The sequence below is a fragment of the Phaenicophaeus curvirostris genome, chromosome 13, assembly GCF_032191515.1.
Source record: "Phaenicophaeus curvirostris isolate KB17595 chromosome 13, BPBGC_Pcur_1.0, whole genome shotgun sequence".
Taxonomy (NCBI): Eukaryota; Metazoa; Chordata; class Aves; order Cuculiformes; family Cuculidae; genus Phaenicophaeus; species Phaenicophaeus curvirostris.
In genome coordinates this window covers 9,683,710-9,711,698 of record NC_091404.1, presented here as the reverse complement: position 1 = coordinate 9,711,698, position 27,989 = coordinate 9,683,710, and the positions used below count along the sequence as shown (strand labels likewise).

General features: G+C 39.2%; 1 protein-coding gene across 2 annotated transcripts in view; it reads left to right on the top strand.

The window, feature by feature from the left end:
* Positions 1–27,989, top strand: part of AFF2 (ALF transcription elongation factor 2) — a 326,439-nt gene that overhangs the window by 294,158 nt on the left and 4,292 nt on the right. The window contains exons 12-20 of one of the 2 annotated variants that reach the window (XM_069868041.1): positions 282–403; positions 6,713–6,947; positions 8,816–8,955; positions 9,502–9,565; positions 12,864–13,000; positions 16,329–16,400; positions 16,763–16,856; positions 20,222–20,271; positions 24,135–24,349. In XM_069868041.1, coding sequence (XP_069724142.1) covers positions 282–403; positions 6,713–6,947; positions 8,816–8,955; positions 9,502–9,565; positions 12,864–13,000; positions 16,329–16,400; positions 16,763–16,856; positions 20,222–20,271; positions 24,135–24,349 — 1,129 coding nt within the window. Of the gene's footprint in view, positions 1–278; positions 404–6,712; positions 6,948–8,815; positions 8,956–9,501; positions 9,566–12,863; positions 13,001–16,328; positions 16,401–16,762; positions 16,857–20,221; positions 20,272–24,134; positions 24,350–27,989 lie in introns of both variants that reach the window. The other variant, XM_069868040.1, reaches the window with a different exon arrangement.

Genomic DNA, 27,989 nt, shown 5'->3' with positions numbered 1-27,989 from the left:
ATTATGAATTAAATTCCAGTGCACTACAGGAGATTACTATAGCACATAAGGCATTTTGCTTCCTAATTATCTGGCTGTGTCACTTGTTATATAACTTCATGTCATGTGTTTGGAATATGTTTAGTCCTGATTTCAGGTGACTTTCACTTCTCTTAGACTGGGATTTTAACTGCTGCTACTGTAAGGATAATACACGGAGATTCCTGAGCTCCTCTTAATGCCAGGTGAAATTTTGCATAGATGCTGGATCTTTGAAGCTCTACCTTTTATTGTTAAAGCAGCCGGAAAGCCTGGATACCTTTGTTGAAAGCAAGAAGCAGCGCTTGGAGGAGCCTTCAGCTTCATGCCTGCTCCCACCTTGTATCTCTCCGATACCGAATCACAGATTAACCAGCACTAAAGAGTAAGTTCTTTTATTTCATATAACATTCATGATGGATTTTGTGGTACTGTTCTACAAATGTCTTTGCTGTAGAGCCAGGTGGGCTTTACAGCCCATAAGCATAAGCGACACAGCATTGCTATTCCTGTCCTTCAGGAAGAGAATCCACATGGTTTTGGATGAGGTTCATTCATCCTTCTGTTGTACTACGGGATGTCAAGAGCACCACCACAATCCTGGTGTACTCTTCTACCCCTATACTGCATCTTCTCAATTTTCTTTCTTGCCCCCATGTTCTGGTTTGAGCTAAAGCAGAATCAGTTCTCCAACTCCAGGCTTAGATTCCAGCCCACAACTCTTTTTCTCTAATTTCCTTTTCCTCTTTCACTGGCAGGGGGTGGCATGGTGGAGGGGTGGCAGGTGCTGAAAGGGAATTGAGAGGCCAACCACTCATGTTTAGCTGCCAGTCAAGCTGGGCTGGGGCAAAGCTTTGACAGCACATCAGCCTTAATCTCTGTGGCCAGAGAATTGCACTATAAGTGGGTTTTATTTGCTTTTTGGAGTTTATTTTTTAAATCTTTTTCGTAAGAGACAGTTCTCCATTTTATTGAACAAAATAGTGACTTTGCTGCTCACTTCAGTGGCTCTTATTCTTTAACTCTGTATACAGCAATGCCAAGGCTGACCATACGAAATGTTTCAGGCATACGTGCTTTGTATTTCAGCAGACATATAATCAAATAATTTATGCCTTTCAGAGTGTCTTTGAGAAATGGCTATAATGCTTGAGCAAACAGGCACCACGTAAATAATGATTCTGATTAGTATAATCACAAGATTAACATTCTATAAATAACCAAAGAGTCCAATTCCCTTCTGTCATCAATTTTGTGCTTTTATGATTTTGAGATGAGGCACTTCTTTACGCTTCACACTAGGACAAGCAAAGAATCAAACCCACAGTGTGCTTCTGAAAACGATTTTATTGTAGTAGTATTTAAATTTAGATAAAGTTCAAAAATCATTTATGAAACAGCAGACACATTTTAAAATTTATAAAGAAGGTTGAGCATCATTTTATTTATACTGATGTAATTAATTGTGGACTAACTTCAGTCCTTGAACTAACCCCTCATCTACCACTGAGAAGATCAGAGTTGGAGGCTCAAAAAGGCAGATGAGTTGAAAGTTACAATGTGATCTGTAACATGTTGCACATTTAGTAAACATTATGATGGGTGTTGCCCAGTTGTCCTTGCTAGAAATACAGTCAGCAGAGATACATTGCAGGGGGAATCAAGGATCATCCATCCCCCAACACCTTCACATTCCATTAAAAAAATCTTTCTATTCTTGTCGCCAGCAAACTCTAAGGATCCACCCCCAACCTGATGTTTCTTAATTTGAGCTTGTTTTCCAGGTCATTAATTTGATTCCTTGGAGCTTTCAAGCCTTTGGTATTCTCTGTTAAAATGTAATTGTGTCCATCAATAGTTATTTCCATATGCTAGCTTCTCCTCTTGTCTGCCTCAAGTTTTGAAACAAAATTTTCTGACTTCGTTTCCACTGCAGTGACTGAGACCTGGATTGCACTGCATTTGTTATTAGCATCTTCAGAGTTTGCTCGAAACAAATGTATATTGTTTGATAATTCAGGCCTTCAGTTCCCAGAGACATAAAACTGAATGTGGATCAGTGTATTTCCCAAAAGATTAGGGAGCTGGCTGAACTGTGTGACAACAGATTTCTGGAGAGCCTCAGATTGTTTCTAAGCAGTCAGGAGCGATTCTTTTCTCCAGAGGGTTAAGTAGAGTTTTTAGGGGAGGCAGAAGAAAGGGGAAGCTGAAATCACACTGTTCAAGGGCATGAGGAAAAATAACTAAGTGGTAAAAGGTTGAAAGACAGGCTTTGCCATTGGCTCCTTTATTCCCAAAGGTGCTACATTTTCTTTCTGAGCTCTCTATGTAAGAACTTTGAGAAATGAGGGTAATTCACCTACAGGTGTGGTGATGATGTTCATTCATTCAGAGGGTGTTCTATCCCACGGTGGATGTTCTCACTCAAGAGGAACCTTCAGTCTTTCCTATTAGAACTTGACCACTGTGCCAACAAGCCAAGTTCCCCAAGGCAAACTTCAGAGACTTTCATTGGTCTTTTTTAAAGATACAGGAATGTTGTGATGGAAAGACCATGCTCTCGAGGCTAAAATTTGGAGGCATTTATTTGCGAGTCTGGAGAAATAAGTGAAAGACAAGCCACACCCATGCTTTTGCAATTCCCACTGGCTGCCTGTCTATGGTTTGGGTATTTGAATATATTTCTCTAATAACCTTTCCCTAAATATATGGCTCAATAAAGCAAGCAAAGATGCACAATTAATTTTTAAAGGATTACATGTCTGATATAAGCAATAAAATGCCTAATTTCCACAAGTTTCTATGACTACATGTACAATTTGAGCATAGAAATTTCAAATGGTCAGTTGTGTACTAAAAGCCATTCATACAACCAAAGAGCTGGTTTGTTTTATGCAGTTATTACATAAGTGATTATTAATTTCTCTGTTTTTATTTTCCCTCACACACTTCGAAACTGACATGTTTTCCTAAATCTAAGGTGACACTTAAAATATAATAATTCAAACTATTGTCACTGTATTTTCCTTATTTCTGGTATTTCTTAGCAAATAAAGGAATAGATGATACTGTGTTTTGTCCAAGTAATTCATAGCAATACATTGAAACACTGCATAAGATTGCATTTTTGTCAGATCAGCGGCTCACTTTGGAGTGGAGGATTATTATGTATTCACTTGCGTGCCAGAGAAATTTTAATTTAAGCATTAATTGTATGTGCTGCTGAATACCATTTATATCTGAACACCTGATTGGCAGACCCAGTCCAGACAGAGCACTATTCGCCAACTTTTGGCAGTTCGTAACAACACAGAGAATTATTTGCTGATGCAAACTGTGAGTCTGAATTTCAAACTATACTCATACCAGTGAAACATGCCTGCCATCTAACAGGGACGAGAGAAGTCTGTATTAGGCAAGCAAGTCAGACTGTTTTTCAAGATTTCCCGTTCCCTTTTGTTTGAGCTTTAGCTAAGATGCACCTCTACTTGGAAACATATATTAGCTGGTCCCTTGGGTAGTCATAACAGCATTCATTGGGATTCATTCACAATAGTGGTAGCCTTCAACATCTATGACAGTGACTTCAGCTTCACTCAGTTGCTGCCATACGGTCCAAGCTATTGCCAGAGTGACCTTTCCTTGCTGACCCCTTGCAGAAACTGAGATACACCGTACAGCCTTTCATTGTGAACAGGGAGAGTAGAGGCACAGGAAAGCCAAGTGAAAGACAATGGCTTTGTCTCACTAATAAGCCAGAGGTACCCCTGCATTCCTCAAGGAGTGGATAAAGAAAGGGCAAAGAGAGGCTTCTTGAAATGTGAGATGGAAATTCTCTCTTCCTCACACAATGACCTCTTGTTGCCTGCTTGCTTGCTTTCTGCCCTAGAAGAAACCAGGTTAAAAAAAAAAACAAACCACAGATGGGGAGCCTTCTCCTTCCTTGATAACTGGCCTTTTCAGACACAAAGATTAAACCCTGCAGCCAGGAGACCATGAGTTCTGCTTGTATTTTTTCCTTGCACTTTTATTGTGTTTTTCCCAAGATTTTAAATATATTTTAACTAACAATCATGACAGCAAATTAAACTATCAAGTCTTGGTAATTATTGCAATAAATTCATTAAAAATTAGCGATGACTGCAATCAAAGACCAGTTTCTTAGGCCATTAACAGCCCAATGCAAAGTGACAATCTGGTTAACTGCTGGTAACAACCTATTTCATTGAGGTTATTGTTAACATAAATGCTTTGGTGTAAATCTGAGGGAGGTAACATTGCTAAATAAATTATCAGCTTAATTCCTGCAAAAACTCATAGGATTAAATGGGCAATAGGGAAAAAAAAAAGAAAAAAATTAAAGACAGAATTATAACCATAAGGTGTTGTTGGGTTTTTTTATAACGTTTGAGTTATGTGGAAAAAAATGTTCTCCAGTGCATTTTCCTTTGTGGCTAAGTCTTCCCACCCACAGACTGACTTGTGTGCCAGAACTGAGTAGCTGCACCTTTATCTTGGTTTGTCTCATCTTATATTGGAGCCCAAACATGAAGTGAACTGGTGAAGTTTTAAGTGGTGAATTTTTAACCATGGTACCTGCAGCCTTCTTAACTTTTCCTTGTACTCCTCTCTTAATCCCTCCACCTCCATGTAGCAGCTGAGGAATGTTGTTCTAATTACTTTATATATGCCTTAAATTTCCTCATGGAATCATAGACTCCATGCAAGCAACAGTCTGGTATCAGCTCTGGAAATAGCCACGGATGTCCTGAGGAACCTCACTAGTGGTACAGGGTGAGATTGTAAGGGGAACTTGGCCAATGGGTCACATATAGTTTTTCTTGTGACACTTTTGAGATAGATCTGCCGGACTCAGCTCCTCTTTCCTTTTCAAAGCTGTACCAGCAAGAAAGAAGAGCTCCAAGCACCTCTATGCACAGGGGCACGAGGAGCCAACTCAGTTTGTGCTCCCACTTGAATGTGCATGTCCAGGGTTCTCTGTATAGGACGCTTGTTTGGATTCTGCTCCTGGGTATTTCATTAACTGTGCCTGCTTTGCCTCTAAACAGTCCAGTAACACATGCATGTTTCCTTGGGGTAGCGCTTACCCTCCTTTGGAAAATTTTCCTCTGGAAAAAGTTTGGAGTACTATTGTGTTATAGCTATGGTAACTTGTCTGAGTTCCAAGATGCCCTTTGGGTGTAAGAAAGCTGACAGGTGCAGCTTTCAGTGAGAACATTTTGGAGGACGTGTTGCAGGACCACATGTGTATAAAATCCGTCTCCTCAAAGAACGGCCAGTCTCTTCCAACCTGGTTGTGTTCCTTTGATCTCCAGGCCCATGTTTTTTCTGGACAGGACAGCATCCCTACCAGTCTTACTGTAGGGCAATATGAATTCTGTGCTAGTTTTGTTTTTTCATTCTGAAGGTCTTTAATATAAGAGAGTTTCAAATAAGATATTTTTAACTTCAGTCAAATTAAAATAGGGGTGTTTGTTTAATCTCACTCTGTGGTTTCACAGATAGGCTAAAGTATTTTTATATAACCAGAGGTCCAAAGTAAGGGAATGAACAAAGCAGATATAGATATTGATACTGTGAAACTGCAAAAAAGGCCAGCCTGGAGCGAGAGTAAGCTCCAGAATGAGGGGTAAAGAAACTTGTGTTGCCTTCTCCTCTTTCCCTGGTTACTATAAGGCAAAGCAGATCTATAATTCCTGACGCTGACTGGGAATGAAACATAAATCCTTGTTGACTTAATTTGTTATTGAAATTTTAGTCAATAATCATGAAAAGTAAATGATGGCGTAGTGCAATATTAGAAATCTAACAAAAGATTAAAATTCAGGTTATCTGCATTGACTGAGCTGGAACAGTAACTAAAATAAAAAATGTTTGGTTTTCATTTTCTCTTTTTAGAAGGATTTGAGAGGAGAAAGGTCAAGCAGGTTTTTATGTTTCTACTGTGTATCGCAGCTGCCATTTCTAGCCAGCTAACAATTTCTGTACATAAAACAGACAATGGATTATCATATTACTTGAGCTTTTATGTCAAAACCACATTCATTTTCTGAATCACGTTCAATTCATCAACCAATATTTGCTCAAGGGGTTTTGCCAGCTACAATGTATCATTTTAATATAGTGTTGAACATTGGTTTTATTCTAGAGATCAAATAATTATTATCTTGTTATTGTTATGGTTATCATTGTGTAATTGTAAATTATTTTTTTGCTCACATGCCACGTGCTATTATGGTTTTTTATAAAGGTTGCTTATGTGGGCCCTAATCCATCTTTTTAAAAGATGCTTAATGTTAAACACATAAATAGCTATACTTAATGTCAAAGGAACTAACTCTATGCATAAAACTTTACAGCACTTTGCTGAGTCAAAACCTCTATGACCTCTCAAATGAAGACGGACTCAAATTAGCATTTAAATTGGGTGCAGTTGGTACTAATGCACTGGAAGTTGTCCTCCAAAGCAGGAGATTTCTGAAGCTATTGAAAAGACAGAGGTAGCTCTTCTGTTTTCATTGCCTTTCCCCTTTTGACTTAGCTTCTAGGACTGAGGATTGCAGGACATACTTGAGGGTAGAGCTGGCTCATCAGTAGATAAAATGTAGTGCTTTGTGCTATGGAGGATTGACCGAGGTTCTTCAAATGCAACTGGTTCTTATCTGTGTCCCAGGAGCAGTGGTAGCTCAGTGAAGAAGGTGGCAAAGAAAAGAGAAGAGAAGCTGTTCCCACCTCCACTATCTCCCCTCTTGGACGAGCCTGTGCATCGGCGGCACAGCAGTGACAACAGCTCCTTCAGCCAAGACACCAACATCACAAACACCTCTCAGACCAGCAGCTCTTCCTCCTCTGTTTCTAAACACAGAAAGAATGAAAATAAATCCTCTTCTAACTCCAAAGGAATCTGTGTAAGTGGACGACCCCAGTTCATGGAAGGGAACAAGATAAAATAAAATTAACTTAGCTTTGTTCTGTTATTTTTTTTCCCAGTATCTATTTTTAAATGCTTATGTAGCCCCACTTAACAGTAGCAAGGAGTGGAAGTTTGATGTAAGCAATTCTTGCAAGTGCCATTTTTAGCTCAGTGTTGGACATCTACTTAGCATTGCATATTGCTTCCTGAAACACCTGGTCCCTGAGCCTCAGAGGAGAGCTTTTGCAGCCACCAACTAACTGCAATTATTCCCTTAACTCAGTAGCTACAACACACACATTTTGTAACTAAAATATCAGGAATTTTGGTATCCATCACCTGAATAATTATCCCAAATTCTCAGCCAGAATTAAGTACTAAACTAAACTAAGCAGACAGTACAAATCTAACAAATAGCTACCTGGCCTTAGCACGCTCCATTTGGAAATACCTTCTCTCAGGTTTGCGGGTTCCCAGCTTCAAGCAGTAGGTCTTATTTATACTTATGAGTTAATATTAATTATTAAATTGGGGGGGTCCCCAAAAATATCCATCATTTTATTACAGCCATATTCCCATCGAAGGTTTTCACATACACAATTCTGTCTTGCTTCCTTTTCACCAGAATCAAAAGGGCTTTTTAAGTGAAAATACATGAAAAAGAGTCACAAGTAGAAGCTGCATAGCAAATTCACTAAGAAAAGTAAAACTTCACATGAGTTTGTCATCCTCTTTTAGAGGAAACAGGGGAACTTCAGGCTTTTGGCCTATTTTAAAACATAGTCCTCCTCTGGAGTTTCAAACATATCATTTAGTATCAAAATGTATCTTAGTCTCACTGTCAAAATTAAAAGACAAGAAGAAGATTCTGCCACAGAAAAGAACATGCATAGCCCTATTTTTCACAGTTCACTGCTTTGTGAGAGGTTGTTACCCTGCACTGTAATAGTAAAACTCACAAGTTGCTTTGGATTGTAGGTGACAAATCATTTCACCTTAGTCATTCTTCTCTGTTGCTTTCTGATATCATTGTGTCACTTCAAGCTGAGAAAGAAATACATACACCTTCAACTGAAATCAATGCCAAAATGAACTGCATATGTCAGCAAATAAACAATGCTATGTAAACAGCAGGGCCACTTCCTCTCACCCCCAGCATCTCCAGTCAGATTTATCCTTGTTTTATCTATTATCCTGATACATGAAATACTGTCTTCTAAAATATGTTAGACTTCTTTTCCTAGTTCATTGGTTCGTCTGTAATTTTGTTCATCTGGCTGTTCATTTGCCTTGCAAATTGCAATTGTTTGATTTAGATGCTTCTGTTATCCTTCTAGTTTTAGTTAATGCAAAGTCTCAACTCTTGACTTCTGCTTTCCATTCTTCTCTCTGTTCTGTGTAGCAAGGGTGAGGAAACCATTCCTTGCTGAAGTCCCAGCAGACTCTTCAGACAGTATACAGTTAGCTAATAATAATATAGCAAAAAAGGTTACGTTAGTGTGATCCACCTTGAATGAAGCTGAGTTTACACCCAGCCCTTCTGCATTAGATTTCCCCACCCTTGCTTAAATGAGAGCGTATAATCAGTAACACCATGATATCCAGGTTGACTTCAGCTAAGAGTGTAAGCTAATGAGTTCAGGTGCGGGGTCATATTGACTAATTAATCTAATAGGCTTATGTTATAAAAGACAGAAGGGTTCTTTTGGGAGGTACCTTGCATGTAGTTGGGTATGTATGAGTGCTATAGCATTTAGTTTATTTGGGTGGGTGTTTTGCAGGGCGGGGAGTGAAGCTGTGAGCACTTATATTGTTAGAAGGTGTTTGAAGCACGAAGAGTTAACAACAGTCCTTTTTTCCTAGGAGGAAGAATCTCACAGTACACCAACAGCCAACACTCTTCTTGACACCAGCCACCTAGAAACAGACATCTGGTCTGCAATGCCAACGCTTTCCAATGGGAATTCTGAGCCTAGAAGACCCAAAATAACATTTGATGATGTGTAAGTATTATTGGATCTCTGCTAGTTGCATGTTATGTATTTGGGGTTTTTGTGCAAGCAGAGCTCCCAGTGAAAGAGAGTATCTTTGATTATAATGCTGGCTTTGGGCACCTGTGTGGATAGTGCTGCACAAAGGCACACACAGTTTTAATCTTTACAAATGAACTGTTGTCACTGATTAATGAAGAGTCTGTTGATGAATGTTTTCAGATCATGAATGTTGGTTCACGGTAATTCTTCATTTTTTAATTTTAGCTCCTCTAATGGAAACTTCTTATGCTTAATTAGTTTAAAATATTTTTCCTTTTCCTCTGTTCAGCACACATTAATGGGCCCTTTGGGTGGCCAGTTTCTACAGCCAGTTATTTTACATTCTGGTCACTCATCATATCTTTGCATAAAGCAGCTCCAGATTAATGCCAGGTTAAGATTTAAAGAGATAAGTGGACTTGTATGTTCAAGTTGTTCTTGGATGTAGTCAGCAATTTTTCCAAACAATGTTTGTATGAAAACAAAGACTTGAAATAATTGATTTTGTCTCTTCAGGCTTCACAATGCGGATTATTACATGCAAGAGGCTAAGAAGCTGAAGCATAAAGCAGATGCATTGGTAGGTTATTACAGGGGAGTTTTGTCCCTTTCCACTAAGGAGCTGGGTATTACAAAGATTTACATTCTGAATGTCATTTAAAGCCTCATAAACCAGAAGGAACCCTGCTGTTGACTAAAGTATGCTTTCTCCATGAACACATTGTCCACAGCAAGTCAAACCCTAAGTATGATTCCAGGCCTTTAACAATTTGTTACCCTAAAAAGAAGCTCCTTAAAATAGCTGATATCCCTTCCAAGGAGGAGCAGCAGTCATACTGTTTATGAAGGATTTGAGATAATTTCATGAAAGATGATGCATATTTGAAATTTGCTTTCCTTTTCATCTTGAGTCTAAAACAAAAGTGTTGAAATAACAGGAAGTTAAGAAAGGCAAATCACCCTCTACTCCATTATCATATGATAAAGCTCTTTGATATTTCAAATCCAATTGTTTAAAATTTGTAACAGTTGGTTTTTAAATAGTACATTCATTTTTATTGCATGCTTTCAGGCTAGTAAATAAGAATTCAACACCCTTCTTGCCAAAGAAAAGCTTGCAATGAGGTAGTCCAATGCTGGGAAAGCTTTTGCTCTCATTTTACCCCAAATGGAATTTGAGTAAGATTAATCTAAGTTTATGAAGTGTTTTGATTTTGATGAAACTACTTAATCTCACAGATTATACTTCATCATAGTTTGTTAAATCCAAGCTATTGCCAGCACTGAAGTACCTTTACTGGCCAATTGCTTTGTAGTTAGGGACTACGCTACATAGAGTGCAGAACAGCAACTCATTTAGGCAGGCTTAGTGGAAATTGACTCCTCTGTTTAGACTGAGATGTCTATAGTGGAGTGAGGCCATTAATTTTGCCCCTCAAAATCACAACCAAAAAGAGAAGGGTGATTATTCACCTCTTGTTCTATTATTTGTGGGGGTTTTGCAGGTGTGTCATCATTCCACATCTGAGAATTTTGTGTTTGGAAATAAGTGTTTGTGATAAAAATCCCCAAACCATCACATTGTGAGTTTAAAAAACAAAACAAACAAACAAATTAAAAAATATAGCTTTCTTTTTGCTTTCAGTGAGCTGAAGGAGAGTTGGCATGTCAAGCTGCCTGCTTCAGCTCTCCAGGCTCCCTTTTGACTTGGGGCACAGTGTTACCAAGCGTGTTTTCTGTAGGAGGTGGGTTCAGGTTTTCAGCAGCCTGCTGTGAACATCAATAAGTTCCCAGTCATCCCTCCCAGCCTGCCCGTTTCCAGGAGGTGGCCTGCATCAGTTCCTGCAGTCGGACTTAGCAGAGCTTGTTCAGCCAGGGCTCTGACATCTGCACACGGGGGAAGGCTGGCGGAGGCAGACTGACAACACATCCCACAGCTGATTGACCTTTAAAGAGGATACACATGGTTCTGGCACAGGGCTGCCTACTCCACGCTAGCAAATATTTACAGGCTCAGGCTCCTGATGATCTCAACATGTTATGTCAATCCACTTCCCTCCACAGCCTGATTCACTCGGAAACTGTTGACCTGTCTCCCATCCTCTTACCTTTGACTGTGCCTTGCGGAATCAGGGGTGTTTCTCAAGCAGAACTAAGAGGAGCAGGCAGGGCACATTATGCTGCTGCCTGCAGGGAAGCCTTGCCTGTCGCATGTAGTTTGATATCCCAAGTGCTCTTATGGGAATGTGGGGCCATCCGCTACGATACAACTTGTTGGCAGATGTAAATACCCACAAACAAAGTATCTGCCTTTTCTTTCTGCTGTTTAGGCCTCAACTCTTTTTTTTTTTCTTTCCCACCCACTGCAGCTGCACACAAATTATCTACATGTAACACATTTGGTGTTCAGTCCCATAGTGTTAGTTGTCCTATGGAAACAATTGCTTCTGGTTACTGGGTGCTGACATGACAAAGCACACACAGCATTGAAAGATGTGTTGTAGCGGCTAGAAAGATAATGCTTGTGACCTCAAAATGTGTCAGCAAATGTTAATGAGATTTGTGGCCATGCTATTCCTGAGCTTGTACAGAAAATAGATTTCTCATGAAGGGCCAGGCATTTTGCATCTTAGGAGGGTAACCCCTGAAAATCTGTCCTTGTTTTGGATGGCAGTAAGGAATCGACCAATTTGGATGGGTTGCTGTGGTGGCAACTGGCTGTACCACATGGAAGAGTGTTCCTGGCTGAGCTGTGATTAGCTGAAGTAATTCCACCTACTCCACTAGAGTTAGCATGGAGCAAAAGGGCAGATTCAGATCTCATTTCTGGTCCAAACTGTGTGCCTGTACTAAATCTCCTTGCAGCCAGATCCCTTTTTTTTAAGCTGCAAGGTCATCTTTGGAAGACTTGTAGCAAGCAATTTGAAGAATACGCTGAGATGTGGAATAGAGAGAAAACATTTAGAAATATTTCCCTTTTTGTGATCGTTCAAGTAACAACTACCAATTACAGAAAGGCTTTGTACATAATCAATGCACAAGAGCAGAACTTGCAATTAGAGGTATGCAGTGGGAAGTAGTTGTAAGGATTGCTTAGAAGTAGCCACAAAGGCAAATATGTTGTTACCTTGGATCAATACTAAATGTTCTGCATAATATGCTGCTAGGATAGGCTTCTATTTGTGAATGAATAACATATGCAAATGCATCAAAAATATTTTGATAGAGGCATGCAAAGAAATTTTCAAATTATTTAAAGTATATTGGATCTCTTATATCAAATGCCACATTAGTAGAATTCTTATATCTAGCTATCAAAAATTGAAAATGTTAAATACTATTATAAAATACTTACTATAAAAATGTCATATATAATATTCATTACACATAAAAAAAGAAATCAGTATGTCTAAGTCAGTTTAATCACAACCATTATGAGGGCTAAAACCTTTTGCAATAAAAACCTAGTAAAATAAAATATTTAGCAGTGCTATATTTTTTTTATTTTTTTTCTGCTCTTTTAGTCATCACATAAGTGATGAGGTTTTTTTGTTTTGGTCAACAGTTAACACAGAGTGTAATATCTGACAAATAGCGTGGAGTTGTTATTTAACCCTTGTGTAGTGACATTCAAATTGAGTTCATATATTGAGGAGCAGTAGGGATTTGTTCAAACATGCTTAGTGTCCCTCATTGCCTGAATAAATCCTGCATATCAGTGGACGTGCGTTGAGTTGCCTCTGTGGAGCATCTGGCCATATGCTACCTACCAGTGTCACTTTGCTTTCACCCTGATGCTGGTGTTGCTTTGTATTGTGATCTGTGTACTTCAAAATTAAAGCTGAAGGATTTTCTTGATGGTGTCTTTCCAATTTCAGCTGGAGAAGTTTGGCAAAGCAGTGAATTATGCTGATGCTGCCCTCTCCTTCATCGAGTGTGGGAATGCCATGGAGCGAGATCCATTAGAAGCTAAATCTCCATACACCATGTACTCAGAGACTGTGGAACTCATCAGGTTAATGTCCTTTCTGTGATCATTTTCATAATCTCATTTCAGTCATAATTAGAACCTGCTATGTTTTAAAAAATACCATTTCAACGTATTAATGATTTGTCCAAGGCATCTTCATCTCAGAAGTCATCATAATTAGTTCTTGCCATTTTATTAATGTCATGGAAAATTTATAATTGATGGACACTGCTTTTATAAATTATCCCCTTTAGAGGTTATAATGTGAGTGTTATAATTTGCAATATTCATAAAATTAAAATTGAAATGTAGTGGGTGGAAGTAAAGTATAGTAATTTCACTGTTTGGCAATGACACTCGTCTTTTAAAAGGTGTAGTTTTATAATTCAGAACATTAAAGTGAGTCTATCAGCATTTCTATTACAAACCCTGGTTTTAGAGGTTTAGGACTTGGCTGTTAAAAAACAAAAAAGCTGAAACTTGGCATGTAAGATCACAGCCAGAGAGGAAGCTTTCTGTGTCTGTTGTATTAAAAAAAAAGTAAATTTTTTAATGTTAAAGGAATGTGAACCGACTGAATTAGTTTTAGTACAGGTTTGTAGACTTGTAGGTCAGAATGTGGATGAGGGTGCCTTTACTTACTCATGAAATGTCTGAAATATTATTTTTAAATCTGCTGCTTTTCCCCATAGCTGTTTCATAGTGTTGGCTCCATAGAAATAATGGTTTCCTCTGTAACTAAGGGCTTGTTTGCTTTACTTGTGTAAATTATCAAAGGGAAATCAAGCAGGATTAAATTTACCTGTAAGCAGAGCAACAGGATTTTTCCTCCTCACTGTGATGCACCTCTTCTTTCCCCAGTGTATGGTAGGAATATCACCATTAATGTCAGTGTAATTACTGGCAATTTACACAAGAGAAAGAAAAGGAAGCAAATCAAGCCCTGAATATTTCAGGTTTAATATGGCAAAGGTGATTTTTTTTTTAACGTGCAGGATTTTAATATGACAGATTAACTATTAGATACTGCCAAAAATAATGTATGTTTTACATTTTGAATAAGTAGGTATTTACATAACAAAATGTATCAAATCTTAAGAAGCTCTTACTCTCAGGAAAATAGTATGCCTGTTAAATATTTAAAAACATGGTTTTACATGATATGTTTCATAAAGAGAAGAACAAAAGATAAATAGATTACTCAAGAAAAAGATATGTTCACTTAACATTTAGGATTCAAGTTAAATCCTCAGGGGCAAAGGACTTAAGAAAAGGAGCCACCCACCTCTGCTTCACTGTCGAAGCTCTTCCTGCACTCTGGCAGTAGACAGTTCAGTACTTTGTGTCCTGAACTACATGAGTACAGTCGTATGGCACAATAAACTGTATTTAAAGAAACAGTCTTTAAAGAAGTCATTGTTTCTGTATAGGAGCCTGCATTTATTTTTACTTTTTAAGAAAGCCACACCGCACAGTTGAAGATGTTCCTCAATCCAGTAGTCTGTGCAGAAGCAGATGGACTAAAAATCTTGTTTCATTGAAGAGCCACAGCTTGTGCACCACTTGATTCAGAGAAAGGCAGCTCTAGGAGTAGCTCAAAAATGGGTGATAAGTGCAGCTCCCCTCCACCTTACAGTGCTGGATGGAGTCAGCTGAGTGTATGACTGCATCTTGGAACAACTAGCACTCATCTGCACATGCAGCCCTGCTGCCTTATACTTCCCAGCAGCAACTCTTACCAGCACAGTCCTGCTGCAGACCACATGACAGATAGACCTTGGTATGGAAGCAGCATCTGAACTGCTTCTGGATTGCTTTTTTTAACTGCTTTTGGCTATGGAAGAATCTGGAGGACTTTGTTATACTAGATTTTGGATTTCTAAGTAGCTAAAGTCAGGTGAGATTAATTTCATCACCTACTATCAGAGGTAGAGCTTACCTTACAAACCCTTGTAGCATCTCGTAGACAGCCAGTGCTCATCTTATTGCTGTCATTGGTCAGACAGAAATGGTAATTGCCTGGGCGAGCAGCAGTCTGATACAGGTTCAATAAACTCCATGGACAAATACATACTCCTTGTGGGCTACAGTAGGTGCTGAATGTACTAATCAAGTGTGCAGCTGTGCACGCACTTCCTCAGTGTGGCTGCTAATGTTAACTTAGATTTTTTACTGTGAGATAAGAAACAGAAGCATTTTCTCACTTTAACTCCTCCCTTCATTAGAGGCACCATTTTTTCTTTTTTACATTAGATGTGTTTGACCTGAGTATCTGCATCAGACACCTGATGCACCTCTTTGAGCTTCAAAGAAATTGGGAATATCGGATCTGACTGCCAAAGATATTTTAAGTTAATGGTAGTGCTAAAATCCCTAATGTAACACTGAAGATCCCAAAGAGACCTATATCTTTGTGTTTGATCAGGTTCATTCAGTATGACAGGAACAACAATACCAAAGACCAGGTGAGATAGGATGTGGAGGAAGTATATCAGGTGATGTGCTAGAGCTGCAGACTGGGGGCTGATGAGGAGGGGGTGGGAGGAAGGCAGAGTGAGAGTAGCACTGCCTGCCTGCACTCCATTACCTCCTTGTAAATGAGAACTCATCAAGACTGCCTGGATACCTTAAAACTTTATTACGCAACGCTGAACCCTATTACTTATTCTAACACAAGTACCTGTGAAATTGCATTAGGGCTCAGAACAATGATTTTATGCGATGAATTGATTTTCAAGAGACTAAATGCATGGAGTGGAGTGTGCTCAGTTAAAGAAAAAAAAAAAGAGAGAGAAGGTAGGAATACTCAGTCTTTGATCACCCCAATGTTGGATAGCAGCAATTAAATAGAGAGGGAAGACCAAATACACAAGACTTGTAAATTAATGGACCAAAGAACTGAAAAATCGGTGAACATGACCTTTCCTATATTTAAAACTGTTTTCTATGTAAAATATATTAAAAGCTTTGAAGAAGGATTTATGAGAAGGATTTTGAAGGTATTGTTCAAGCCCAAAGTATTATATGCAAAATCGTATTATATATTACACCATTCTTCAGGATATATAGGGCCGAGACCTTGTGCTTCTATCCAACACTCATCACAAATGTTTACAGGACTCCGCCTAGATGGCTGGGTGTAATGTTGTTAATATGCCCAAGAATAGTTCACGTCAGCCAAAATAATGGATTGGTGATGTACTTCAGTCCTACAGGTTTAAGAAATTTACATTGATCTCATTTCTACAGAACAATTTGACCATTAATTGTTGAAGTTGGAGAAGAATACCTATGTGTGGCTGTTGTTTTCAGAGTGTCACTAGTATTTCTGGAAACATCTTAACTCTCGATTTCTTCTCACTTCTCTGACAAGGTACGCAATGAGACTCAAGAATTTCACAGGTTCTTCTGCTACGGAAGGGGACAAGAAATTAGCAGTTTTATGGTAAGTCCCATTGCGACAATGAGAGAAGCAGCTAAAATCTTAAGGAGGGCTTTTAAACTACTGAATTACTTAAGCAGCTTACAGATCATTATTCTTGTTTTCCATTAAACTATTAAAGGATAACTAATGGATTTCTTCAGCAGCTGACTAAACATTTATTCTTCCAATTTATACTCTTATCAAGATGGGATTTTAATGCTTTTGACCACTTCTTTTTTTTTTGTTCACCATTTGCTTATGTCTCTAAATCTAACCTTATAACAGAAATGGCGAAATATAGGTCAGCTTTTTTTTTTTTTTTTTACAGTTTATAAGTTTCATTAAGCAATGGAATTAACATAATCCTTTCCTAATTACCACAGCTACCGATGCTTATCACTTCTCTACTTGAGAATGTTTAAACTAAAGAAGGACCATGCTATGAAGTACTCCAGATCTCTGATGGAATATTTTAAGGTAATCTTTATTCTGTTTAATTTATTGATAAGAAATGAAATTCATACCAGGAATGAAAGCTCTCAGAAGTATAAATGAGTGACTTAAAGTCCCACTTTTAACCTCTCCCATGGGAAATGTAGGCAGAATGGCTGCCAGGGAGCAGGGACGGAAGTGATTTGAGGGATTTTTGTATTAGTCACTTGATTCAAAGGACCATACTCAGTAGTTCTACTACAGTTACATTATTCTCAATACCATGTAATGTTTATGCAAGTTTGTGTAAATGAAACTGATTCTTTCAAGATTTCAATGTGCAACTGATTATGAACTGACCCCAAATGAACTGTAAGAAAGCAATTATTTAAGTTTTGGTTAATTAAATTTAGATTTTAAATTCAGTGAGATTTGCTGAAGCTTAACGCAGACTCAGAAATTTCTCCTTTTATTTCTGTGGAACTTCACATTGCCTTATCTACATCTTGGAAATTTGCCTTTATCTTCGGTCGAGAGAGGGTCAGCTGATTGTCGTGTCTTGGTGATGTTTTCATTTACCTTGTCAAATGCTGTGTACTCAACATAAGAATGCCAAGTCTTCACAGTTCCTAAATTAAGAAAGAAATAGAATCTTTATTCAGCTCTGCCAAGGTTTTGATATCTATATTTTACTGGTTAATGCTGTTTAAAGTGTACATTAATCCTTGTACTTTATTACTATGTATTATTCTGTAATTATGTAAGTACTCCGGTTTGTCTGCCAATCAGTCTTTTTCTGTTGTTTTTTTCAGCCTCTGTGAATTTATTGCAGGCTTTGACATATTAGTACTGCAGACTAGTTAAACTTTTAACACTGCAGGTTTAATATTTTCATGTAAATGGTGATAAAATAATCCTTCTGCTCTAGAACTCCAGTACTATCATGCTAGCAACAACCCTTAGTCCTAACACTTCCCTGGTGTCCTCTGTGTACGTGTCTCCATAAGATCAGTAATGTTACCCCCAATCCTCGGCTTAAATTGAGGCTGTCTTGTAGTCACTAGGAGTGCCTCTGTTGTACTCACGGAGTTCTCAATCAAAGATTTGCACAACAAATTAAATTTGAACTAGACACATTTATAGCCTCAGCGTTTTCATGAAATGTATTCCATACACTTCAGATTTTTATCCAGAATGAGTATTGATTCTTTCTTAAAAAAGGTTACTAGTAAAATCATTTGATAAACATTTTCTGCAGAAATAAATGATTTCTTAAAAAAAAAAAAAAGGGACAGGGGATTCTCACTTCCCTTAAAGCCACTTTACTTTCTCTAGCTGTGCAAATAGGTACAAAGAAGAACATGCTACTACTTCCAACATAAGACCATTTTACTGCGTCCACACAGAGAAAATGTCTCTTAATGTAAATGAAAATAAGGAAAAAAACTGAAATGTAATGAAATAGACAAATGGGAGTGCTGGTTTTAGGCATCATGTTGAAGCTGACTATTTCACCTAATGTTACTCTGTGTGTATGCTGTAATTAATTTCCAGCAGTAGTGTTTGGATGTATACATATTATATATTTAGGATCTTTCTGTAGTAAAGGCATAGAAGGAGAAAATAAAAGAACAGGAGCTGTTAACTATGTATTAGTTTTGTATTGCTGCACGATGTTCTCTATGTTCACCAGCAAGCCTCTGTAATACAAATGAAATAGATTAACTATTGAACAGAGTTGGTATTCAAAATTTTGCACAATTTTATATGTGAAAAGCAGCCCACTGTTTGCAGCAGAGCTGGAGAGGAATTTTGTGGCAGAATTATTCTTTATAGTTTTTTGGCAGAGTTACTCTTTATAGTTTTCCTCACAAATGCCACTTTGTTCAAATTAAAACCATTTGTGGACAGAACTGGTTCTGATTAATTTCCAGTTAGAAGTTTCAAAATGATATTTTTGACTCAGAAAATAACCATTTAATCATAAAAGTAGTTATGAAATTTGGAGACAACTTGGGGTAAAATATAACTAAAATGATAAATCTTTAAAATCGAAATCAAGCTTTTTAAAGTTAGCAGAAGTGGCATCCTTTGATGCATTTCATTTGAAAGTTTGAGGAAGATTTTTATAGTTTTGAAAATGTGTTGTCAGTAGTTATTGACAAAAATATTTCAAATATTTTCATCGTCAAATAATTGCCTCTATTCAAGATCTAGTCTTAATATTGTCAGATCTATTATTTGTCTCCAGGTACTGTTGGGAATAATCCACAGACAGTACAAACTAAAATCAAAGCTGCTTCTTCACCCCTTAAGACTTTTCCAGGGGAATTTAGGATCTACCTCTTTCTTACGTATGAGTGGGTGATAAAAGTATACATTACATATGTTCTGTACAGCAAAACACATGCTTGCATATTGCTCTATAGGAACATAAGGACAAGGCCAGTATTATGTTTTGAGTCGAGTTTGCTGCTTTGGACAATGCTGTTTGGCACATTTAGCTGTGTTTTAGAAGTCAAGGGTAGGATTTTGCTCCCAGAGCCAGCCATGTGACCTTGGACTGTTCCCTGGGAGGCTCTGGGCTCCACTGAATCTCCGTGCCTTATACGCAAAATAGCAATTACAATAACCTGGTGAATCTTGTAATCATGATAGTAATACTTTGCAAAGAACTTGTAAAATTTGATTGAATTTTCTGTGTGTGTGCTGACATCTTTGCAACGGAGCTCAGAGTGATTGCTTTCAGAAAGCATGCATAGATAGCTTCAGCCCTGATACAACCACTTTTCATGGGAACTAAGAAAGATACCACCCAGTCTAAGCAAGACTGGAAACATATGGCTTTATTTTCGCTGGGCAATTTTTTTGTACAGGGATGCACAAGGTGCTACACAGACATGAAAGGCAGAATGAGTAAGCAGGTAAGGAAAGTCAGTTTGTGCAAATAAAATACATGACACCAAGGGCATTCAAGCAGGTCCTTAGTAGAAGTTTTATTTCTATTACCATCTAAATCCCAATCCACCTTCCCTAGCAGTTTGGGAGGGATTAATTTCATTAAGGCATCAACCCAAATTCTTTTTATTTCTTATCAAAAGATTGTGTTTGCACTCTGAAGAACATATTTTGTAGAATAAGTTTCAGTGATAATTACACCACTTCTTTGTGAACTACATCTGCTTTTACTGGAGCATTACTGTATTTCTTCTTTCATCAAGTGACTTTCAAGCTACTGGTTGGCACCTGCCAGTCATCCACCAGCCATTTAATTATGGGACTGATGTACAGAGCTGTTCTGCTACATCAGTGGTAGCTCTTGCAATGAAAATGAGGAGGGTTGAGCCTTGTGTCATCAGTATTCATGCGTTTGTGTCACCTTTATTTACATTTTGGTTTTGTACTTACAGAACTCTTCAAAAGCCTCACAGGCCCCCTCACCTTGGGGCGGCAATGGAAAGTGAGTATGTTCTGCTGAGTACTTCTGTCTGGGAACAAGCATTCCAAGAGGGGGGGGAATGTTTTGGTGCCTGTAAAGGCAAAGGATAGGCTGTAACTCAGTGGTTTGGGAGCTACAGGTATGTTTCAAGTATGCAGCAGGTACAAAAGGTTGTTCTGGACTACAGAATTGATCTTACAGCTGCCTTGGACGTAGTGAGGGACTTCCGCTGGACTCAGGTACCCATACGAGCTTTCAAGTGTGGCTGAGAAGGAAGAGCTGAAACATCCCTCCATCTTCATGCAAAGCCTTCTTAAGCCTATGATCAGCCATGGTGGGTCTGTACTGAATTCTTTGACAGTTTGCTTCTCAAGCCAAATGAAGGCTATAAAAAGATCTGTTAATTAGCTAGCAAGTACCATGTCATTTCAGGAAGCCAAAGTAAAGTTAACCTTCGTTGCAATGATTTTTCAATGATTCATTCAGTAATGAAAGACCAAGTAATATTTCATTGATATATGGTAAGTGCTGTTTAATAAAACTGAAGGCGTAATAGTGGTAAAAATGTGAAGGCACTTAGTCAACCAATTATCAGTGACTTTATACTAACGCTAAAACACCCTCACCTCAGATATGAAGTCAGGGTAATACAGTAATGATCTGCTGCTCAATGAAGGTGCATTGCTGCTGCAACCTTGCCTTTGTCTTGCAATGTCTATTGCCACCTGACACATTTCTCCTGCTTCTTTTTCCTGGCCTCACATACAGATACAGGTAAAACAAAGGAGTGGGACTTTACCTTTCTTTCCCTCTTTATTCGAGTAGGCTGAATTCTACATGAAAATTATTATTATTAATGGTCTCTTTCTGGTGGTTCAGAAGAAGAAATTACTCCTGAGGAACCAAATAAAGAAACAAAGTAATAAAACTGTAGGAGGGATTGGAGCTAAGCACATAAAATATTTAAGTTCTCCAATAGACTTTATCCTGAATCACTGAAAAATAAAAAATGACATTTTGCTTAAAGGAAAATATTGTCTTAGATAATACAAAGTATTTTGGTATGCGTATATATACACACACCAAATACACAAAATTATTTTGAATGTGTGTGTATAAAGATATTTAGGTATAGATTATAACACAAACTAAAGTGATGAAATACAGAAAATATATTTTAAGATTGGAAAAACAACTGCTAATTTAAATTATTCAATATGTGCCAGTTTTTTAAGGCATTTAAATGTCAGTGAAACCTTGTATTGCAAGAAAAGTACAGTGAAGTCTACGTAAAATTTTAGTGCTGCAATAGACTGCTGGAGCATTACACCTCTTTTGTTCCTTAAGGAAGTGGCTTATACCTAAAAATTCCATGGAACAGAAGTCATCCTTTTGTTCCCATCCTATAATAGACTCCTATGAAGTGTGTGCTCTGCAGGGGATGACATCTCCCCTGCTATTTAAAGGAGCTGATTAGGTGCCCGGGATTTAGAACGAGTGGATTTTGACTGGAGGAGAAAATTCTTGTCCAGCCACAATGCAGGCAGCAGAAACCCGGCATTCAGGTCAGCATCACTTCTAACATAACATCCAGCTGGTCAGTCTCTTCCCACTAACTTTAGAGATAAGGGAGTGAAGCTCTGAAAGAGCACATTTCTGTCTTTTATTCAGAGAAGGAAGCACTTGACATGTAAGAATAACTGAATATGACAAGGACTTCTTATAACGGAGTTGTGACACGTGTGACCCAACACACAAAGACTACAGTCCACACTTGGGTCTTCTGTCTGTTCTGTATACAGTCTCTGGAGAAAAGCTCTCCAGCTGGCTCAGAGTTGCTGTATATCTCGCGTGTCTCCCAGTGGCCCCAAGGGTTGTCACAGGCTTAGTGCTTCCCCGGCAGCATGTGCTCTGCCTTTCTCAGGGCTACTGGCTCTACAATTTCCACTTATTGCTCTGAAAATTTGTACCAGATGGGGAGAGAAGTCGCACACCACAGAGGTGAGACCAAACACCATCACGGTATGGCACCACTGGAGACAGACCAGCAGCCTGGTTCAGAATGGGGAGACAGCAGGGTATTCTTAAATCTTGATTTGAACAAAGCAAAAATTATCCATTGCCATGAAGTGTAGTCTGCTCAGGTTCTCAAACCATCAAAATCTCAGCTGGGCTTACTGGAATTTCTGGCTGCTTTTGTTTGAAAGGGTTGTGAACCTCTAGAAAGTTGGACTGAGTTCCAGGCTGGCAATGAAACAAATTTTCCCTGGTTTCATTACAGAAATGTTTCCCACCTCTAGCGACAGAAAGAACGAAATAGAGAGATTTAATAGACTCACCACAGTAATAATGGCTGTGCACAACAGGGTAAATCCAATGAACAATGTGCTTTATTTGGCAGAAGTGCGTCAGCTTGTTGTAAGTGGCTCTAGCAAAATACTTCTGGTCCCCTCAGATACTTATGATTTTTAACTGCTCCCAGACCTAATCTAGTATAGTTCAGCTCTTCTGTGCATTAAAGATACTGTGGCGTGTCAAGTAAGCAGGATGCTTTGAGACTTAAAAATAAAACGTTTGTGCCCATAGGATATGCTTAAACTATAACACATAAGTTGTGTAAAAAGCTACTAGCTGCTGAACTAACATGGTCTCTAGCTCTGTAAAAAAAGAGTCCATTACATCTTGAGGAGCAGAGCATCACTGGAAAGTCTGCAGCAAAAGCTGTTGCCATAGATGCCTTTTAGCTGAAATCTGTGCCATGGTGGTGGTCTGTCCTACAGCACCTGCAGGGTATCAGCACAGCAGGTCTGTGCCCACGCTTCATGTTCAGGACCATTGTTGGTGGCTTGTAAAGCCAACAGGAGGAGCCTTTCTATCCTGGGGTTTGGGTCAGGCCCATAATGAGTCTGAGTGCTTGATGCTGTTGCACAGCATGAGGCTTTAGTGACTGCCTGTCGAGGGAGGGGTTGCAGCATCCTGGTCCAGAGAGTTCTGGTGCCTTTGCTTCATGCGGAGAGTGCTGGGAGCATCTCAGCCCTGCCTTTCAAGTGTATTCCACAGCAAATCGAATGCATTTGTTTAGGTAAGTGGTTCCAAATGGGGGCAAGAGAAGAGATTTTTGGAACCCTTAATCTTGTTCTCTGAAACAAATTTTCAAAGAGAATAGCTGTATGTGAATGTTCAGTGCTGCACAGCTCTAAACATGAGCTTGCTGTGCTGACCTCCACACTGCCTGCAGCCAGCAGGTGATTCCTAATTGCTGGTGTTAGAATTAAAGGAAAATCTATATCAGAACATTAGTGCTGCACTAAGTAGGTAACTTAAAACACTGCTCTGTACAAAACAGTGCGGATGAACTGTAGGCAATTAGAAACAAATCTCCATAGCCAGTCTTAAAGAATCCTATAGAGATATTCATAATCCTACGGTACCCTCAGCTCCTAATACTGCTCTGCAGGGTGCTTTTAAGACTTGCACTTTACTTGTTGTGGTGACTGTATTTGGAGCAAACTGTCATTGTGGTTTCCACAAAATGCTTTGATAATAAGCCAATATTGCACATTGAGTGTTTTCTAACTGCCATTGCAGTTTCTGGCAGCAGGTAGAAAAATCATTACAGCTATGAGATACTTCTTTCTCTGAAAGATTGCTCTATTTTTGTATGATAGATTTTTTTTTAAATAACAGGTTCATTTATAGGGAGAATTAAATCCCTTTTTATTTTCAATCATTCCCAGTTTATAAGCTCTCCTTTCTCATAAACCCAGGACATACTATTGCACATTCTCCCCTGACTGGGGTGCAGAGTAATTTTTCAAGTGCATTCAGGATGGCAACGAAGTGGTGTGTGTCAGGGGCACTGACCCTCCTTTTACCTGTTACAGGAGCACAGAAACACCATCGCCCATGTCCCTGAGCCCATCCCCTGTCAGCTCTGCTGGAAGCAACACGGGCACCACCGGCTCCTCCTTGGCGGGAACCATCACCATCCCTCAACGCATCCACCACATGGCTGCCAGCCACGTCAACATCACCAACAATGTCCTGCGGAGCTACGAGCACTGGGACATGGCTGACAAGCTGACTAAGGAGAACAAAGGTGCCCCACTCAGCTTCTTCATTGTCCCCTTTGGCTTATCGGCTTTAGCTTTCTTTCTCTCCTTGTAGGCGTTGTTGAGAATTGGACCCAGAACCACCACATCTAAGAGCACAACTGTGACAGCTTGAGCAAACAGACCAAATCTGCCTGCTTGGTCACTGTAGCCAATGCGTATCTTCTCTTGTCAAGCACAGAGGGGGATGTGTAACGCAAGCTGAACATGGGGTTATCAGAGCAGCTGGCAAATAATTTAGCGAACATGACACCCAAGTGGTGAGAGCTTTTGAGTCTGCAAATTCGTTCACAGTTTCAGCCTCTTGTAGAGCACTGAGGTTATTTTCATACTGCTCTGTCAACCGGTTTAAAACTATTCAGATGCTAGCTAGGATAATAGGCAAGCATTAGATTTTATGTTTATGCAGGGAGTCCGATTAGGAGATGTCCACTGAAAGCCATGACCTTGGCTCTCCTATGGCTGGATTGCAGATCTGGTTATTTATTCCTAACAACAAAATCTAAGTCTTTATCACAGTCATTTCAAAGGAGTTTTGGCAAGCAGTGTGTGACTGGGTTATAGCGAGTGTGGTGAAGTGGCTGAGATGTAACTAAAGGACGAATTTGGCCTACTGTTGGCCAGCTGTGAACTTCCCTGTGATAATGTAATTATTCAGATTCCAGCTTTGGGCTTACACAAATCATTGACAAAGCTTTTTCTAACACTAGAGGTGCAGAGCCAAACTGGGAAATATTGTCATCGTGAATTGGCTCATTCTCTTAAATTATACTGAGATTTCAGATGTCTGACTTGTCCTGACAAATGTGCTCACGGTATGCAGTTTGGTCTTACTCCCATTAATGTCAGTGGCAAATTTCCACTGATTTAGAGAAACCATGCTTGAGATTTATAGAGTTTTATATCTGAATGGTGGGTCATAACGATCTTTCCCTGGATGAGGAACAATAATAGACGTTTGGTCCAGTCCTCCCCACTGCTTCTTGTCTTTGTTCACACCGGTTAATTTAGTAGCAGTGGAGTAATTTTGGATTTTTTCCATAGCTGCATCCATATTCACAGAATGTGAAAGTGATTCCCAGTCAAATGTACTGCAGAATGTTACAATGGGAATGCAGAAGGATGCTCTGATAGGAGAAAAAGATGGCGATAATCTTGTAATTAGCCCTGTGTGTTGTGGAGTTGTTAAATGTTCTACTTGGTATTGAATCAAAATAGCTCAGGCATTCAGCCAGCAGACAGAAAATGTACCCAGCCACTGCTGTTATCAGTCCTAGAGCTGAATGAGAAAAAAACCTGCTGACTGTCTTTCTGCATTTTCCCCCCCTCCATGCTCTTCTTTGTTCTCTTTGATTTACGATCAAATAAACCCAATTCTGCAAAGCCATATAGGAATAATCTTTATTCAGATGAGCAGTCTGTCTGACTTTAGTGGGTCTGGATGCGTGAATAAGAGTTTCTCATATGAGCAAGACATCTAGCATTGTGCCCCATTCTTTTATATCTTGTTTCACAAACTGCAGCCATGTTACAAGAAATGGAAAGTTCGTGTTACTTCAAATTTCATTTAAGTATTATAAACCATTGGAGAGAGATCAGAGTTTTGTACATGCTATAGCATGTCTGTCTTCACATTTTGTCTGGAAAGATACCTCATTTCTAATTAAATAGTGGATTTAAAGTTGCATGCTTAAACACAATTTATCTGCAATTTGAAAAATTCATGGGGTAACGAAAAAGTATATAAGAACTGCTGTGGTTCTCTGCAGGTCTTTTACTTGAAAAATGCTACAGTGTTTCATGAAATCTAGCTGTAATTATTCTAGCAGATGTCATCTGCACCCCTGAAATAATTCAAAACACCTATATCTTCCTGATTTGGACAGGATTCATCCTTTTCCGCTTAGCTATCACTAATCCACCTTTCCCAGCTGGACTGGCCATCGCAGTGCCCAGGCTCTGGTTCACTGCTGAGTTCAAAAATGCTCCATGGCAGCAAACATGATAGGTACAAACCCTATACCCTGCCTTGAGTCCCAGGTAAAAGTCAGATCCCTTGGCTTCTCTCTTGGGAGCTTGGGCAGTCAGTTCACCATAAAAAAATGAGAACATTTTTTTTCTCCCCTCGGATAAGAATGGTTTCAAAAACAAACAAACCAACCTTTTTTGTTATTGTAATTTTTTTGTGGTCAGCTCTCATTGTTTTCTGCTCTTTTCTGGGGTGTCTTGCCCAACAACGTGCCCATGATGAGCTAATAGAGACGGGTGTAAAAATGTGGCCCCATAGTTGTAAAGTCTAGGAGCCTTTGCATTTGGGACTGTCGTAGATATTTCTTAGGTCATGCCCATGCAGGTGCGTGAGATTTTTTCCACATTGTAGGAGCTATGCAGCCTCCCCTTATCCATGGCTGTCAGCTTGGGTTTTGTGCTCCTCTAAGTATGCCTGCACACTCCCAGTTTGGACTTGACTCATGTCCAGCTGGCTCAGAGCAGGAGACAGAAGCCTTTCTTGTCAGCCTGACAAAAGATGTGCCATTAAAATAAAAAGGCATAGCAAGAACGGTGACCTGCCAAGCTGATCTGGTTTGAATAGAAAAGCCAAAACATACTGCCATGTACCTCTAGTTGAATTTCCCCTGGTCAGTAGAGTTTAGAGTGTGTGGGAGAATAGATGGAATTTGTCATAAACTCTGCATCTTTAGGAGGCCAGGCTAAACTGCAGCCTTCCCAGAGCCAACCCATGGGCTGGTTTGTGTTGGATCACCTAGAGAGTTGTTCACCATTTATAACATCAAACTCTCAGCTGACTTTACAAAATCAGATGATTTTAAGCTTCCAAAGATAGAAGCACTTTTTTTCTACAGTAGAAAACTATCAGCTCTGTAGTGACAAAGGCCTGTTTTTTTCACATATAAATTTAATAAGTGCCTTCAGTGCTTGTAGCTTTTTCAAGGAATGTAAAACTGAAATTAGACTTTAAGGTGAATTCTCGGTGTTTAAAGCAATTTTTATTTATTTGAGCGTAGAATGAGATCTCTAAAATGCAAGCAAGGCAGTGCATTATTTCACTTCTAAATGTATTGATTTTATGCTGGAGGAAGGGAATAAAAGACAGAGGAAGGAAGATTAAAAGTAACTGCTGGCTGCAGCATCTTAACACAACTGGTGATAGCCCTAAGCTTTCATTATGCTTGCCTCCAGCCAAATCACTTTGTGCTGTGATACTGCTGTAGCTCCCAAGCTGGCCAGGGTCAGGCTGTCAATACCTGGATAGAAGACCTCAAAGCAGCACTTACTTGCTGAAGAAAGTACTGATAATGATTTTGTACCTGGCATCTGCTCTCCCGAACTGCAGCCAATAAAGTGTTAGCTGGCAGAATGCTGTGCACTGGATTTTAGATAGAGTGAGAATGTAAGGGCTCAGCCACCAGTCGTTGTGATTGTTGGTCGTTGTCTGAGCAATGAGGGGCTTTTAACTGAGAGCGGGCTCCCTCTCACCTAAATATAGTGTAAGTGTTGTATATGTGGGAATGTCTGCACCCCAGTGAGCAAAAAGACAAGCTGTGGGAGAATAGAGGACACAAACCAGTTCTCCATTAAAAGCAATTAGGAAAGGTCTGTTGACCC